Below are 17,847 nucleotides of genomic sequence, written 5' to 3'. Positions count from 1 at the left end.
GAAAAAAGTCAGGGTTTTGTGAGAAAAATCTCAGCAATCTGTAGCTGCTCTTAGTAGGATTAAACCTAAGAGAAATATAATTTCATTAAAAGAATATGGATTTCTACAGTCTGTTTAACAACTTAAATCCTGATTTCATCTTTCATAGATGACAGTGTACTAGGCCAGAGTCCTGTTAAAAGAGGTCTTCCGAGGCAGACCTTTTCAAGAGAGACTCTGAAAGTCACTACTCATGGTGAAATGTAAAAGCTGTAAGAGGAATATTTGAGGTATAGTTTTGCCTCAATTATGCCTCCCAAAAGGGAAAAAGTATTAGTCAGACAAATACCTCAGTAAATTTAAAAATAAAGGTGTCATGTCCTGGGTCAAAATGTGAAAAGTTGGGAGAAGTCATAAAAACTAACTCTTCTAAGAGAGAAGTAAATCTGCAGAGAAGCATATGATTCTGATGGCTTATTGTCTTTTTATTAGTTATCAAATTCATTTCACAAAGTTTCACGTGAAAAACATCACTACAGCAGGCATAATTAGCAATAATCCACTAATCAGTCTTTCAGATGGGCCCACAATAACTGTCCTTATATATGAGATACATGAGTGAGTCTTGAAAAAAGAAAGTATTCATTTCAATTTGATAAAATGGTCAAATAACAGAAGATATGCCATTACTTTGTTTTGGGTTAATGATAATGAAGGCTAGACTTTGCTGTCCCACTTTACTAGAATTTCTCAGAATATGTCAAAAGTTATGACTGTTTAAACAACCTATAATGTGTTTTGCAAAATTACAAAATGCTCTATATGTGATGTGATAAACGTTTATTCCAATTATATATAACACATCATGCTGAAGACCTAGATTTATTTGAAAACATTTACTTCAATTTAATTGAAAGTATTTATGCAGAAAAATCACACCCAAAAGTCACAATTGTGGAAGAGACAAAATAAGTATATTCTGTTACAAATTCACACATATATAATTACTATTCAAATAAAGATGATAAATCACATTCACATGTAAAGAAAATGTATATCTTCTCAGTAGTAGTAAGAGCCCCTTTTAAGTATGTAGGGTCTTCTTGGTTTATTCTCATACAGTTGTCTTTTCAGAATGTAAGGAATTTTTCTCTTTATGACTTCTTCCTTCTCATTTTTGTCATTTCCATTATCAAGAATGTCTTCCTGAATTATCTGAAAAATAGGATGAAACTTACATGAAACTTATATGCACAAAATATCCCATTTGGGAGCATTTTTTAAATATTTTATCCTATTTTCTGTCTGGAGAAAGCATATGTAGGATCAAAGAAATTGTTTTGTTAAAGGATAGATGACTGTCAAGTGGCAGAGATGGGGACCAAACCTGATCTTTCTGATTCTCTGTTTAGTGTCCTTCTTACTTTATTAGGCTAGCTCTGTAAAAACCTCTCTACTCTGGTGGTCTGACACTAATTTCTCCAGTGGGAAGAACACACCAAATACGTATTTGAATACTTCCTATGCTTGAATGTACAATGAGGAGACCATAATGGTATGAAACACATCATATGTCACAACAAAGATAGTTTTGAATCTGGTAAATCAGGTTTAACTGAAAGTTAACAGGATTTTATATTCAAGTAAATCAATTCCCAAGATGACTTGAAAGTCATTCTAAAATCCATTTCTCAATCACAGAAGAATGCTTTAGTTGTTGTAGACATCAACATGTAGGAAAGCTCTGTTTAACTCCCTAAGATCTTCTTAGGTTTTGGTTATCTTCAAATTTTGAGGCCACTATAACAAATACTTACATTTAAATTATAATGCACATGCGTAACATCACATCACCATGTATTTTATTTCAACCCACAGCTATTCAGTTTCAGAGAAGTAAAACCAGCTACTGTCAGACAATCTAGTTTCTTAATCTTTGGTTTCTCTGTGCATAGTCTGTAATTACTTGTACTATACTCAGAATGACATTATCATTTTATTTTTAAATCACTCAATAACATTTAAAATAGCAAAAGTTCCAATCTATGTGCACTTGACTTGTCTGCATAATAGTTTATTCAAGGTTTATTTTTCTCTGAATAAATAACACATAATTGACATTTCCCCATGTTTAGATTTGTATTTTCAAGTTTTATTGACCTAAACAATATTTTAAAGACTAAACCATTTAGCTGGAATTAAAGTTAAAGAATGATAGTACAGCAAGTAAAATTAAAACTAGTATTTTTGGTTTTTCATCTGGAAAGCATCTTTTTGTTTACCAGTTAGAATAAACATTAGTCATTCTGCTTGCATTTGTTCTTTCCTGCAGGGTATCTCTATGACACTCAGTCACAAGTTTGTTATATCAGCAAGGAAGGCACCCTCAGATCTTCAGTGTTGGTGTAAACCCAGTATATAAAACATTAAGCAAATTTCTTGTGGAGGTTAATCTGAAAAAAAAAATTCTCCTCTTGGGAAAAATTTTAAATATTTCTCTTCATTTCAAGCCTATATTTATCTCTTCTCTTCTCTTCATTAACCTCAATATTTTTTCATGTTTCCAAAGTTCTAACTTATCTTTTACAGCAACATATATCATTAGGGTAATAAATTAGAAAGTGTTTTGCAATACATTAATAATTTTTGAGCTCCTAAATTTTACAAATAATTTTCCCTTTAATGCTCTGATGTTTGCTTATTTATTCAGAAGGAGAGAAGGGGTGAAATTAGAATTAGTATGTGGGAAACTGAAGATAATTTTAGTTATGGTAGCTAAGTGATGGTAGCTTACATATTGGCATTTAAGTTACCTGTTCAAGGAACAAAACTGTTGGAACTGTGTCAGAATACCTAATTAGCAGCTACGCTGAAATATGGATAAACATAACTTTGATGGATGTAGATAATCATCTGTGTAAGGGTAGAATGTTCTGACTAGTTTTATTACTCTGTTCCTTCACAGATTTAATGTTGTACATTAGATTGTGCAAATCTAAAACTGAACTATTAGTTGCTTTCAAACTATCTTCTGGTTCTAATACCTAATGCAAGTCAAATTTCATTATTCAAACATTTAAAAAATTTTCCAAACAAATGAATACTTGTAAACCTAACTCAGGAGGTCACCAGTCTAGTCCTTTGTTTCAAATCTGTATTATGGAAATTGGCTCTTTTGATTAATAGACCTAGTTTAGCTACTAAGAATACCTGAAATCCACACACTCAATTATAATAGGAAGATAAATGCACACAGTCACGTGTTTAATCTATAAATAAGCACAGACCACAATGGGTCTCAAATGATGCAGATATATATTCCTTTATTATGTACAATTATATTTTTTTAATTAAAAATTTTTTTTACCTGACATATTCAAATACAAAAGCTCCCAAGCCCCCTATAAAGAGGAAAATCTGTGAGTTCCAAATAAATTGGAATAGAAGAGATGTACATCCCTATCTTATACATAAGCAACTATATTATTTTTTTATTTGCCTAAATAGTCAAAAGGAAAATTTTGTGTTTTTATTCCCATTTTCTTCGGACACGTTTGTGTTCAGTGTTTTTTTATGGATAAATACACATGACTGTGTTTTTAAGAAAGCATTTTGAGTTTCTTAAATTTCTTAGACATTTCACCAGTACCACCACCAACAAAGATTGCCTAAATATGCCTTCCATTTAAGCACAGTGAAAGCATATGGATCAAATCTTCCTAAAGATATATCCTCCTTTTTAAGGTTGAAGAAAAACTGTTTTGCTAAACTCCAAATATTTGGAGGACACTTTGAAGATCTGAAGCAATGTTGACCTCAACACATGGTTTATTCTTCTTTAACATTTGTGAGTCTTCTGGTTATGATCTGACCAGGATATAAAAATCAATACAAATGAAAACTAACTAGTATAAATGTAATTACACTCATATTTTGTTTTCATTTTACCTCCCAGTGTTGAAAGGCTCGGCTGTGACAGATTTTTTGGAGCTGGTATATTGTCAGCATTGCTTCCAGGCTAAAGCCATCTAGAACAGGGAGTTTCCTTCTTGTAACAAGCTCTTCTTCATGAACCTCTCCTGTTTCCTCAACTTGGCTGTTCAGGTTATTTATAAGACTGCAAACATTTAGCAGGGTCATTTTCCAGGAAGGAACACTTGTTTTACTGATCTGAAATATAGAAAAAAGAAAAGATATTGCAATCAAACTTATGCAAATAAGAAATGGACTTCTATGTCCTACACCATTATACTTCAGAGTATAATAATTACTCTAATAAATACAGTAGTATCAATTGAGTGCCTTCATGTCACAAGGTTGCAGAGTTCCAGCACCTCATATCCTTTGTGTAGATGATTAGGATGAAGTTATACACGCATACATATGCAAATACTCACAGAGCAAATTAAGAAATAAACTAAGAATAACAGTAGACATGTATAAATATATTTGGATAGAATCACAGATGAAAAAAATTAAAAAGTCAAAAATACTATTCTCTTACATTTCAGCTTAATGTTAAGTGAAGTAGGAAATAAAGTTATATTAATAAATTTAGACAATTACAATAATGTGAGGTCATTGGATATTCCACACAATTATAGTTGTCACGGACAGTACCATACCTGACCAAGTTATTTGTAAATTATAATATTTTCTGAAATTGTCTTTATTTTCTAATAAGATTTTGTCTGAAATCATAACTAATATAATCAGCTCTTCTACAATGTCAGGAAAAACCAACAAGGAAACATGAAGACATTGGAAAACCTAATGACAAATTAATTAAAAATTAGCAAAAATGTAGAAGGGCACAGATAAAGGAAAGTGTAAACTTTTCCTGAAGGACATAAAAGCAAAAGATTTAAATGATGACAAAGACATGATGGGAAGACTTGATAACAATATCAGGTAACCATTTTCTTTGAATTACTGTGCAAATATAGCAATCGCAAATCAGTGTCTCAACTGGAAAAATGTGGGGAGACTGGCAGTTGTCTGAGGATTGGCAAAAGAAAGTTAACTCAAAGGGTGACTAGGTTGAGAATAACCAAAAAAATTTAGAAAAATTAAATAGTAATAAGGTGGGTCTCACCCTGCCAATTATTAAAATGTATTTTAAAGCTGACTAATCAATGGGATGGATTAATAGAATAGCAATACACTTGAAACTTACCAGAAGAGAAGAGAGTGTTAAAAAAATTGAACCAAGTGCAAATGGGTGAGTAGCATACAACAGTAGCAATTCGAATACTCTCAAATGGTTAGCTATGGGGAAATCTGGATGTAGATCTAGTTATAACCTTTCTTGACATATTACAGCCAAAAGATACTGAGGTGCATTAAATATGAAGAAAAACAAATTACTGTGGAAATACATAGAAGACTTTGTTTTCATGAATCTGGAAAGATATCATTAAACAAATATCTATTACTAAGCAGAATCCATAAAGTAAAAAGTCACAAAGCACCTGTCCTACTGAGGAAGCACAGCAGAAAGAGCAATCTTGACCAAAGGACAACCGAAGGACATTTATTTGAAAACATATTTGTATAAGGTTTGAACTATAAAGGTCTAACTTTCTAATACTGATTATGCTTCTCAAATTTCTTTCCTGTATTAAATTTGACCTAAGTACTATGACTCACCCTCACTACCTGTCATTTGTTGAACTCAGATGAACCTAGCAGATAGTAAATTCAAATATTTCACCAAATTGAAAATAATCGAAGTCATCCTATCTGTCATGGATTTCTGAAGTTTTTATATTTGGATATGAAATGTGAGTTATTAACAAATCCTGCACTCTAATTGTTAGTTTATAAACATCTTTTGAACTCCTATATGAAAGGCATTCAATTTGATCAGAGAAAGTTACAATATTCAATGAGCATTTTGATTGTCTAAAAATATACTATATCAGGTTCTCTTTCTTACAACTATACCAAAATAGTAGCATTGATTATAATAATTGTTTTGTGAGAACAAAAATTTCTTCTCTGCATTCTACTTCTTTTCCATTGAAATCTCTCTTCACTTTCTGTTGCCTAAATGTACTTAAGCAGTAATATTTCAATATCTAAACAACTTTACTGTAAAATTGAAATCGCTCACTTATTTTACCAATGAAGTAGAAAAGAGGAAAGTTAAAGCATTTTAGAGAATTTAATAATAGGTTTGTACTAATACCAGTGTCAAATACTATTTTTATCCAATTTTTAAATGTAGTGGTTTGGTTAAAATGGTTGTAAATCTAGAGTTCTCACTTGCGTAGTACTATAAACACACCATAAATGATTGAATAACAGATAAATGAATGATAAAATAATTTCCTAAAACTAAGAAATAAGTAATGAAATTGGAACAATTATAATTCTGTGTACCTACACATCATAAACTCTATCTCTTGATTAAAAAGAGGCATTAAAATTCAACTTTTTCCCTTTAATGAATTTAAGAGAGACATCCCATGACTGAATAAAATGGGAAAAAAATTATTCAGCCTATATGTTTGCAATGTATTTCTCTTAAGAGAAAAAATTAAACCATTCCATATACTGGAATTATTTTATCTTTATAGTATCTTGATCAGGAAAAGAATCACAACTCTACTCTCACATGTTCTCAAATAGCTACAACTCTGCAAAGTATATCATATTTGGGGGTACTATTTAGGACTATTATGTGCTAATCTAGACTTCTAATTTTAAAAGTAAAATCTACATCAAGACACCAAGCATTGAAATCTAACCAATTTTTCAAAACAGACTATCCACTTCAGTTATTTTCCTAATTTTGAGTAGTAAAAACTATAAAGCTACTGTGATTCTAATTGAATGGTAGCAAAGGGTCTATTATCATAAAGTTAAATACATTTATTATTGTTTTAATAACTAAATTTGATCATTTCTGCTACCAAAAAAATACTAGCATTTGGGTTTTCTTTTTTTAGTTTGTATTTTTTAAAAAATATTTTATTTATTCTTTTTAGTTGTACATGAGTGTAGAATATATTTTGGCATATCATATATACATGGAGTATAACTTCTCATTTTTGTGGTTGTACATGATGTGGAGTTACACTGGTCATGTGTTCATATACAAACATAGGAAAGTTATATCAGATTCATTCCACAGTAGAAAAGGTATCTTTGTTAGCTTTGAAATAATAATGCCCTATACTCTCAAACACACACACAAATGGATATTTTTTTCTTTGTATAACTAGCAAGCATAACATTATCTTACTTGTATACTAGCTATTGTTGTGCCTAAAACGTGCCCACTCAACTAGGGAAGAAAGCCCGGGGGTGGCAGAACTTGATTCGGAATATCACTTCAGAATTCAGACAGAAATTTTGAGTGCTTACTTTCTTATCCTAGCATCTGTAGTCTCCTCAACTTTGGTACAACAGTGCTATGACCGTGGTCCCAAGCAATTACCTCAGCTGGAAATTTTTCCTAGAGGAAAACCTGTGCCCTGACCACACGTTGAGTAATCATTGTTGTATGGTAGCATGATTATCAGACATATTCTAGTTGAGTTGTCTTTTCTAGGTAAAGGTAGGAAACTAGAAAAATTTGGTTTTAAGATCCCAAGAAAGGATTAATAGGGCTCAGAATACAAAGTTTTACTTGGTTCAATAAAAACAATTATCAGGTACAGATAACTCTTCTGTTACAGGGACAATTTAAATGTTAGCATGCAATAAAGAGTACAGTTTGTAACTTTTAAATATATTACAGAACTATAAATTTCTAGAAGATCATAAACTTCAATCACTGCATTTAATAAAAAGGAAACGAAAGAAAAGCCAGGTTAATTAACTGAGCTGTTTAAGATCAAATAGTTCATAATTCAGTTTCAGGAGTAGACCTTAAGGCTACTGTTTGCCTAATACTCTTTTCTCTCTAGCACATTTCCTTCACACGTTGTCATATGCTGTCATTTTAAGTTTAAGAAACCTATTTTATTTTCTACAATGTAATAAAAAAAAGCAAAAATTTCATTTAGGTGCTCCACTAAAGGCCAATATACCTTTCATCATATAAGATGCACTAAGCATGAAAATAAGTTCCTTTAAATAAATTTACTTGCCTACATAAATCATATGTGGTTACTTAATAAAAGTTGCAATATGCTGATTGAGTCACTATAGTTTCTTTCCCTGTCATATCAACACCCTTAACTCCTTAAAACTCAAAAAAAAAAAAAAAAAAAAAAAAAAAAAGTTTACCCCAAGAGGAAATGCCTTCCAGGGAACTTTTCAGTCTTGATGGGACACCATATGTACAATGAAAATTCATATATTCTTCAACCCCATGTTAAAGAAAAGAAAGTTACCTTTGACGTATGCATACTGGTCAATAAATCTGCTTCCAATGCTTTCATTTCCTCTTCGGAATCTGAGTAAAATCAAAACCACATGTTTACTGTGTAATCACATACCATATAATATAATTTAACCTACACATTTTAAATTAATCTTTAAATTTTAGTCTTAGAGGCTTAGTATCTTTTCTATTTTTATTTTCTTTAAAACAATATTCAGAATAAATGAATAATTAATTTTAGGCTAGCAGGAGAGTAGAAGAATAGAAGCACTTCTAAGAAAATAAGCACATGATTATTTGTGATTTGGAGCAGTTTAATCTCTGAATCTCAGTAATATTTTTTATCATATGTATAATATGGATTTCATCAAATATGCTAGAGTAGCTTATTTTTACCAACAATAATTCACACATACAGAAGGTATGTATATTGATATTTCATAATTAACATAATGAAAATATGAGTACAAGAGACTTTTCCAAGACAAAAACAAAGGGACTTGTTCACTGATAACTTTAGGATAAAAAGCATACTGAGATTTATTTCACGAGATGTCATTTTACAAACAAAACACTCCTTGAAAGAATTGATTTCTACTTTAAACAAGAATTTGAATTATGATTACTTTGCAGTGTTATCAAGGTGAGTAAGGAAAAGTGGATCTGTCCATCGTGTTGAAAATGAATCTGAATTTTTTAGAATATCTTATGTTTCCACTTATGAATATACTATGAAAAAGAAAAACTTAGAAAATTCTCCAAGTAATAATAACAAATTGTAGAACACCACAGTAACATGAAATATCATACTTACTGGTCTTTTTGTGATAAATCAAAGTAGATATTAAAAGTGGCTCTATATTCCTTATATGCTGTACTCATAAAAATTAAGCATCACACTTAGAGAATTCATTCTTAAAACTCATATCTAGGAGCTCAATACCAGAGACCTTTTACTCAATTTGTTAAAGATGCAATATGGTTTTGAAAAGGAAAGACAAATTCCATTATTCATTTATGAAGACCGTTCACCAAATCCCTATAAACTTAGATTATCACAGCAAGCAACTTCAAGTTGATAATCACAATGTTTAATTAACAGCCCATTTTTTTCACGGTCTAATTATACCTTTAATTCATGTTTTAGATAAAATAACAATTGTAGAAAAGTTGGTACTTTTCTCATAAAATTTTGCAAAATTAAAAATTCAAAATTATTTTTAATGATTAACAAAGAAAAAATTTGCATAAATCATATTTTATGTTCTAATAGATTTTAATTTCACACTTAAAAATCATGAGTTTGAATTAAACATCAATGTTATTTATGAGCATTTATCTCCTTTTCACTTTGATGTGTTTACTCAATTATTTTTCAAGTATTAGCTGAAGCCTATTGTAATCATTATAATAATTCATGTTACTTCTTTACATTTAATAGTATCAAGATGTGTTATTTATAAATATTTGATAATATATGGCTTCTACTTAACAATCATATGCAAAACACTCTAAAATTAAATATTTCCATTAACATTAGAATACAAATTTTCCAATTATGTTTTTCATCAGTTTAAATGACATGCAATAAAACAAGCAATTATATTAATAGCATGCTATGCCATATAAGTAGATCATAAAATATATTTTCATAAAGGACTTGGAACATTTTATATTTTTCTAGAAATATTTTTCTGCAAATAATGCTTCATTTATTTATTCATCCATTTTTATTTTGTTTATCCTAACACAGCAACTTTAAAAAAATGATTTAGGGCAATTAAAAAGGTAAGTGAGGGGAAGCCACCACTTTCCAGGAGAATGCCTGACAAGATAAGAGTAAAGCATTTTGAATGGAATGAGTTTTAATGATGAGCTTACACATTGACAGGCACCTCCTCTGTAATTCTCATTAGATAATGCCCAACCTAATTGAAAGTTTTGTTTTTCTCTTGTCATCGTATTCCAAAGCCGGTGTGCAGTGTTTCCTTCAAATCTTTTTTATTACTTTGCAGATTTTAAAAAGGTAAAATATATCTCTTATTTCTTATACACAGAAATACAGAATAAGACAATATTCAGTTTCTATCACTAAAAGGCAAATCCTGAATAAGGAGGAGAAACTCTTCTCCCTGGATACATTAACATAAGTAGCAACATACTGCAAAGAAATCACTGAAGGGTTTTGTGAAATGCAGTTCGGCTTACCTGAGCACAGACTCCAGGAGCTGAAAGCCAGGAGTATCATGCACACCAGGTGGATTTTCATGCTTGCCATCATCTCTTTCAGCCTTCTATCAAACCAAGTCCACAAAAGTCAGAAAGACACTGAAGGGCTCTCTCTGGAGCTTTCTCTAGCCTTCAGCTGGCTTTGAAAGTGAGGGAACTATGAGAGATGCTCTGGCCATTCCCTATATATATATAAGCAGGAGGATGATGTCATGACTGTACAGGGATTAGGGGTGTTCCTGCCCTCATTTCCATCCCTCTCTTGCTCCCCCGACTTCCTCCTCCCCTTTTCCTTTGTCCCTCATCTCTCCCCCACTTCTGAACCTTGAGTGAAAGTGACGATATCCCCTAATTGCTGCTATTGCTCCGGATTTCTGACGCACAGAAGGAGTCATTCAAAAGCACTGCCGTATTGAGCATACTGGAAAAGAACACCAGCACCCCCCCCCCCCCAATTTTCTTTCATGTTCCCACTCCAGGAATTTGTCATTTTGATTTTATGAAATATAAGATTCGTCATTTCTAGTATTTAAGTAAAGTCTCCAGGATCGATGCAGGAAATCAAGGATTTCTTTGACTTGGAAGTTCTTAAAGAATTAGAGTATTTTCCCTGTAACTTAAACTTCTGAGCAAATGTTCTGTGGTTTCAGAATGAATATAATTTTTAGAAAATACATGCTAAAAGAGGAAGGAAGGTCAGCAGAGAATCGGTTATAATATAGGAATTAAGAAAAAGATTTCAAAGAAAGAAAATCAGTAAAGAAGAAAGAATAGTGGCTCCAAGGAATAGAAATGATTTCCTAATAATCTGTAAAGTTTTTATTATAAGTAACTGAGATAATGGATGAATTATCTATGCTGACTTGTGGTTCAATGTTGTAGAAGACCAATTTCATGTTTATAAAATGCAGCTATAAATTGTTCATGTGCTAGAAGGTGAAAATGTGTATTGCTATTATTAATACTTTTTCTGACTCTGTTCTTTTTGTTTCTACATTGCTCAGCTCATTTTGCATTCATTCCTGCTGCTATTTCTCGTTCTTTTTAAATTCCTCTTCTTATTGTGGTTCACCTTTGCATCAAATTTATTTCCCAGATAGGGTCTTCCTTTTACCACCCCCCCAAAAAGATACTGTACATTCAGAAAGAAGAAAATTCTATATATCTGCCCTCCACCAAAGTCACATTTCTAAAACAGAATCTTCATGTAACTGGTGAATTAAAATGATACTCATTCCTCCTCTGAGTTCTCAAAAGAAAATTGTTCAAAATGCCTTTTGGAATGAAGTTTTCATCTTGAATTAGATATTTCTATCACTAAAAGGCAAATCCTGAATAAGAAGGATTCAGGAATGAGTTGAACAGACACTGCTATTTGGGAAGTGAATAAAGTTAAAAGTGTCTGAGATATGTTCAATTTTTAAACAATCATGTTGTCCTCATTGAGGGGAAGATATGGATTGATTCCCACAGAGTTGAATTATGCTGTATAGTATACATCATAAGGTTAACTGCAACATTTTTATGTTAACCTTTAGGAAAGGAATTGATCCCAAACATCTAATAATTCTTTCAAATAGCAAAGAGTCATTCCTAAAATTTAATGTCCAGAAATTTAACAATGGCTGGTCAATATTTTAACCTACATAAAACACATATTGAAAACTACTGACCTGGAGGAAGTTTTCTATAAAGAATAATTAACTGAAAAGTAACATAAAAATCTATGTCTAGATTTTTTTTTCTCCATTAGGGGGCACAATGGAAGTTTAAAAGGCTTTTTATTTTCACTTGTTCTGAGAACTGCATTTATTTTCCTCTTATTTTCTAAGCATCTTTTTGAAAGAATCCTTAAATCCACTTTGAGGAAGGAATCGAGAAATTATATATTCTTTGCATAATATTTAAATTAGTTGTTTTCTCTGCTTTTGAATTGTAAACACAAAGAATATTCTTTTTAAAACGTGTGATAACAGTCTAATAGTAAAAAGGAAGTGCGATTCCTATTTTTCTCAAGTGATTCTTCACTAAGTAAAGTTCAGGGAAATGCTGACAAAATTATTTCTAATTAATTAAGAAACAAAGGAAAAGGAACAATGGAAATTTAAATATATAATATGATTATTATTTGTTAATATGAGAATTTTTTTACATATATGACAAATCTGAAAGATTTGGGGACTATGTGTGTTAACTAATATCAAATAATTAAAAATCAAATAGGTTTTATACACCATTTTGCTTTGGGTGAAAAAGATGCCTAATTTTTTCTGTTAAAGTTATGATGTAGATTAACAGTATCTGACCTCTAATAGGTATTTTCAAAATATGCAACCCTTATTTTTTTAACCCGAATATCTTCAAGCTACAGAACAACCAATTTGAAAACTTTTTTTAGGAGAGAAGATTAAGGGTGGATATTAACATTTTAAAAATATCCTAGAAAATACCCCAATGGTGACTTGAATGCAGGACTTTAGGCACCTTTCTATGGAGATGATTGGACTATTTTTACTCTGAGCCCTTTTTACCTGAAATTCTTGTAATTTTTTTCAAATTTTTACAGTAATAATAAAGAATGGGAACACTATCATTTAAGACTTTTCTTGTGTTGATCTTCCAGTGTGAGGTCACTAACTTCAAAAGAATATGATTTATCTACGTACCTGTCAATTTCAGAATTTCTATAGTATGTGGGTTTCTAATGTGATTTGTCCAACATTTATTAAATAGTGGCTCAAAAAAAAATCCATGGTGATGCCTGAAGAATTGACAAACTAGAAGACCTGATTTGTAAACTTATTTAATTTGGAGAGGTGAAAGCTCCAGAATTGCTTGATGAATGGTATTCCTTCAGTTCCATGTGACTTCTTCCTCCATAATTGGTGATTTCCTAGCTTCGTTAGAGCTTCCTGGGCCCTCTTACACCTGCCTAAACAGTCTATGACTTGTCCTGTGGTATTTCTACCATCTGGAATCAGTGGTCCCTCTCCCTTGACCATCCTATCTATCCCTTTGTGATGTTATCTTTTATTTTTTTAAAGACTATCTTCACCAGGAGCATTGGTGCACACTTATAATCCCAGCTACTCAGGAGGTTGAGGCACATTTGCAAATTGGAGGCCAGACTGTGTAATTTAGCAAGATCCTGAACCAAATTAGAAATATAAAAATATAAAAGGTTGGGTCTGTAGCTCAGTGGTAGAGCATGCCTGGGTTGAATCCCTAGTATGGAGATATATATATATATATATATATATATATATATATATAATGATCTTATGATTTATTCAAAGCAAACCTTTCCATGTTTGAATCCTGAAAGTATTCTTATCTGCTTCTGCTCTATGTAGTTTCTGCTAATGCTCATCAGTAGTTTGCTTATACTGTTTATGATGAACCGCTAGAAGTAAAGGCCTCACTGTACCTCTTTTTCCAAGGTTAACACTCCATAAAATGCTCAAAATATAAGACTTAACTGAATTAAAATGTTAATTGTTTTAGGTATCTAACGTACCATGTTTCAATTTTTGTCTGTTCTTTCAGTCATATCTCTTAGAACTCCTGTGTTATCACTAATTGTCTTATTTTATAGGAGCCTTTAGAGTTGGTCAGTTTCTCAGTCATTCTTTTCCTCCCTGATTTGGTAAATCAACTCTAAAAAATCACTTTAAAAGATGATCCTGGGATCATGTGCATTTATCAGTTGAATGTTTAAGATAAATTATGGGTTTACTCTATTTCTCTAAATGAATCTCTGGTTTGGAGCTACAACTCTGATTCATCTGAACAAACAAGGATGTCAAACTCTTAGTAAGCCCAATTGATTTTTCTCTTCAATTAAAGACCATTTTCTAGATATACAGATAGATATGTGCATGCACACACCCACACCCACACACACTATATTATACTCTAAATGTGCATAACTCAGACCTTGGAGATTTAGGTAAATGGAAACCAAATGTTCAATTTCCCAATCTAAGTGTAACCACATTTTGTCTATAATCTCTACAAATTCCCAGCTCATTTCCTTTTGGTTCTTCCTGTCTCCGTTCTTGCATCCTCTTAGACAATTAACTTGGAAAAATAGATAGTGAATTTCTGTAGTCAATACATGTTTTGCAACTTGAACTGTAATTGCAATACATTCCCTGCTTGGGACCCACATGTTAACGAATTACCATATTTAACTAAGAATATTCCATACGGCAGTATTGCTAATTTCATCCATAATTGTGTTTCTCAGATCTTAGAAAATAAAGACACCCACAAACTCATCACCCACTTCATATGTATAATGTTCAGGCAATTGTTCTTTCAAGCTTCATTTTTGCATAAGACCAAAATAAAAGCATCACAGAAAAAAAAAATGTTCCTGACAATCATCTTCTTTTATGTTTTTTAGTTTTACAAATTAGTATAATTATCCAAACTAAGAAATGAGATGAGATTTTATTGAAATAAAATTATCCCTCTGCCTCCTACCTTTTAAAAATCTGTTGTAAAGTCTAGAAGATTCCTGTTGGCACCTGCAGTCTTCCAAACTGAACAGATGTACTTCAGCTACCATTTATCAATAGTAGATTCAATGAAATACTACATTTATTGTTTGTGATTTGTCTCTGTGTGTGTGTGTGTGTGTGTGTGTGTGTAGTTTGCAGTGCTAGGGATCAAACCCAGGGTCTTGTGCATACCAGACAACACTTTATGACTAAACTGAAACTCCAGCCCTCAGCGAAACACTTTTTATTTTTAACGTTCTTTTTATTAAGATGATATTAAATATTGAATGGAACATGAGGGTTTTATGTTTTATATATATATATATATATATATCTTTTTCTTCATTCTATTTATTTAAATTTATGGTCCTTTCTCAGATATTTATGAGTCCAGTGACTTTGAAACCTATTGTTTCCCTCATAATTCCCCAATTTGAATTTCTGATTACCCAAACTGTCTATCACATCCTCAGGGGCTCTACTTTGGAGTACCACTGGTTTAACTTATGGTCTACATAAAACTTTTGATTTATCCAAACAAGTTTCTAAAAATACTCTCCTCCTCTAGTTCTTCATTTTGATTATTGCAACCATGATTATTTACTAAGTGGCAAACATCAAAACAGCAGGATACAGTTACATTTGTTTTTTTCTCTTCCCCAGCCCCTGCTACCACTTCCAAGCTATCAAACACCTGTGGAGGTCCCGATCTGTCATCAAAATATATTCCAAATCCAACTGTGTTCTCTTACTTCACAATCACCTCCCAACTTCATGTCACCAGCATCTTTCCCCTGAGCTACAGTTACGTCACCCAAATACTCTCCACAAAATAGTCTTGATCCCTTTCAATGTAGTGGCCACACAGTAGACCCGGTAGTCAAGGATAAATTTGTTCTCGTCACTCTGTTTAAAACACTGAAGGTTTCAATTGATACTTACAACCATCCCCGACAATGTCTGCATCACCAGTCTCTCTTTCTGTGTCCTCATGTCCCATCATTCTCTCCTTGGGTTCCTATGTTTCAAGCACATTTACCTTCTGGTTTTGGTCAAACATGTCAAATTTTTCCTCAAAGGTCTTCGATGAACATGGATTCAAGTACTGTTCAGCAAATATGCATTCCCTCACTCCTCCTGGAGTGGATGAAATATATTTCCTTACTCTTTGACGTTGACTTTGGTATGGGGCTTGCTGTGGTCAATGGAATGTCAGGAAATATAAGGAAAACAAAGAGTTAATATGTGCTTGTAACATAATATTTGCCTTCTTGTTCTGCCATTGCCAGGAGAAGAACTTTATCCCAACTTGAGGAGAAACTTATGGAAGCAGAGTAGTTCCACCTGACTTGCAAACCTGCACAGAAAGGCAGAGATCCCTGAGTTGAAAGCAGGGTTACCTGGGCTGACACAGCCACACAAACAGGCTTAAACCATTGGCTATGAGTAACTGAGTTTTTGAGTAGTTACACAGCATTGTGGGGCAATAGCTGATACGACCATCTATTTAAAACCCATCCTATTGCTACCCCATTGAATCTCTTGACAGTATTTATTTTTCTATGTACTTTTGCTTTTTATAAGTAAAAGGTAACTTTTTGCCCTGATTCCATAAATTTCCAGACCATAATGCATCCATGTATTAGGCATTCAATAAATATTGGTAATTGCATGAATTAAAGCAATTCAAAACAGTCCTTCTTAGTAGTTTTAGGATAGCTATCTCCCCTTCACCTGTCACAAAGACATTTTCATTCTTCAATCTGTGAACTATTGTACCCAAGAAGCAAATCACCTTTGGAAGTGATTCCTAGCCAAATAAGATAGTATGAGAGAATATTTCCCTTCAAAGAGGCTCTAATATTGTTTTAAACTGCAATTGATGTTTCATAAGTTGTCACTGAGAGTAAGTGGATGTATGTTGATGTTAATAGCAATGTTAGTGCTTCCAATTTGTACAGAAAGAATAGTAACAGTAGGCTCTCAGAGATGAAGTGAAGAGTATAGCATTCTCAGCCTACAAAGAACCACTATAACAGACCCGAGAGTAATCTAACTCTTCAAAGTGATATCCATTTTTTAAATTTATTTATTTTGATTCATTGGAAACAAATGCGGTACAACTTGTTTCTCTGATTGTACATGAAGTAGAGTCATACCATTTGTGTAATCATACATGTACATAGGGTAATGATATTTGTCTCATTCTGTTATTTTTCTTCCCCTCCATCCCTCCCACCCCTTTTTTACATATATACAATCCATACTTTCTCCACTCTTGCCTCCCGCCAACCCCAAGTTATGTATCCTCATCCGCTTATCAGAGAGGTCATTCATCCTTTGGTGTTTGGGGATTGGCTTATCTCACTTAGCATTGTATTCTCCAGCTTCATCCATTTGCCTACTAATGCCATAATTTTATTTTTCTTTATGACTGAGTAATATTCCATTGTGTATATGTACCACAGTTTCTTTATCCATTCATCAGTTGAAGGGCATCTAGGTTGGTTCCACAATCTAGCTATTGTGAATTGAGCAGCTGTGAACATTGATGTGGCTGTATCACTGTAGTATGCTGATTTTATGTCCTTTGGGTATAGGCCAAGGAGTGGGATAGCTGGGTCAAATGGTGGTTCCATTCCAAGTTTTCTAAGGAATCTCCACACTGCTTTCCAGAGTGGCTGCACTAATTTGCAGCCCCACCAGCAATGTATGAGTGTACCTTTCTCCCCACATCCTCGCCAACACCTATTGTTGCTTGTATTCTTGATAATCGCCATTCTAATTGGGGTGAGATGG

General features: G+C 32.5%; 1 protein-coding gene across 1 annotated transcript; it reads right to left on the bottom strand.

Annotated features, from left to right (window-relative positions):
• Window positions 1-454: 454 nt before the first annotated feature.
• On the bottom strand, window positions 455-10,838 carry NTS (neurotensin). The gene is made up of 4 exons (XM_079142687.1): window positions 10,523-10,838; window positions 8,325-8,386; window positions 3,928-4,149; window positions 455-1,194 (listed from the first exon to the last, which is right to left on the bottom strand). Exons 1-4 carry the CDS (start codon window positions 10,593-10,595, stop codon window positions 1,042-1,044), a joined length of 510 nt encoding a protein of 169 aa, XP_078998813.1. The 5' UTR covers window positions 10,596-10,838; the 3' UTR covers window positions 455-1,041.
• Window positions 10,839-17,847: the final 7,009 nt, after the last annotated feature.

The sequence above is a fragment of the Sciurus vulgaris genome, assembly GCF_902686455.1.
Source record: "Sciurus vulgaris genome assembly, chromosome: 5".
Taxonomy (NCBI): Eukaryota; Metazoa; Chordata; class Mammalia; order Rodentia; family Sciuridae; genus Sciurus; species Sciurus vulgaris.
Note: the sequence above shows the minus strand (reverse complement) of the source record. Positions and strands in the feature narration are given on the sequence as shown.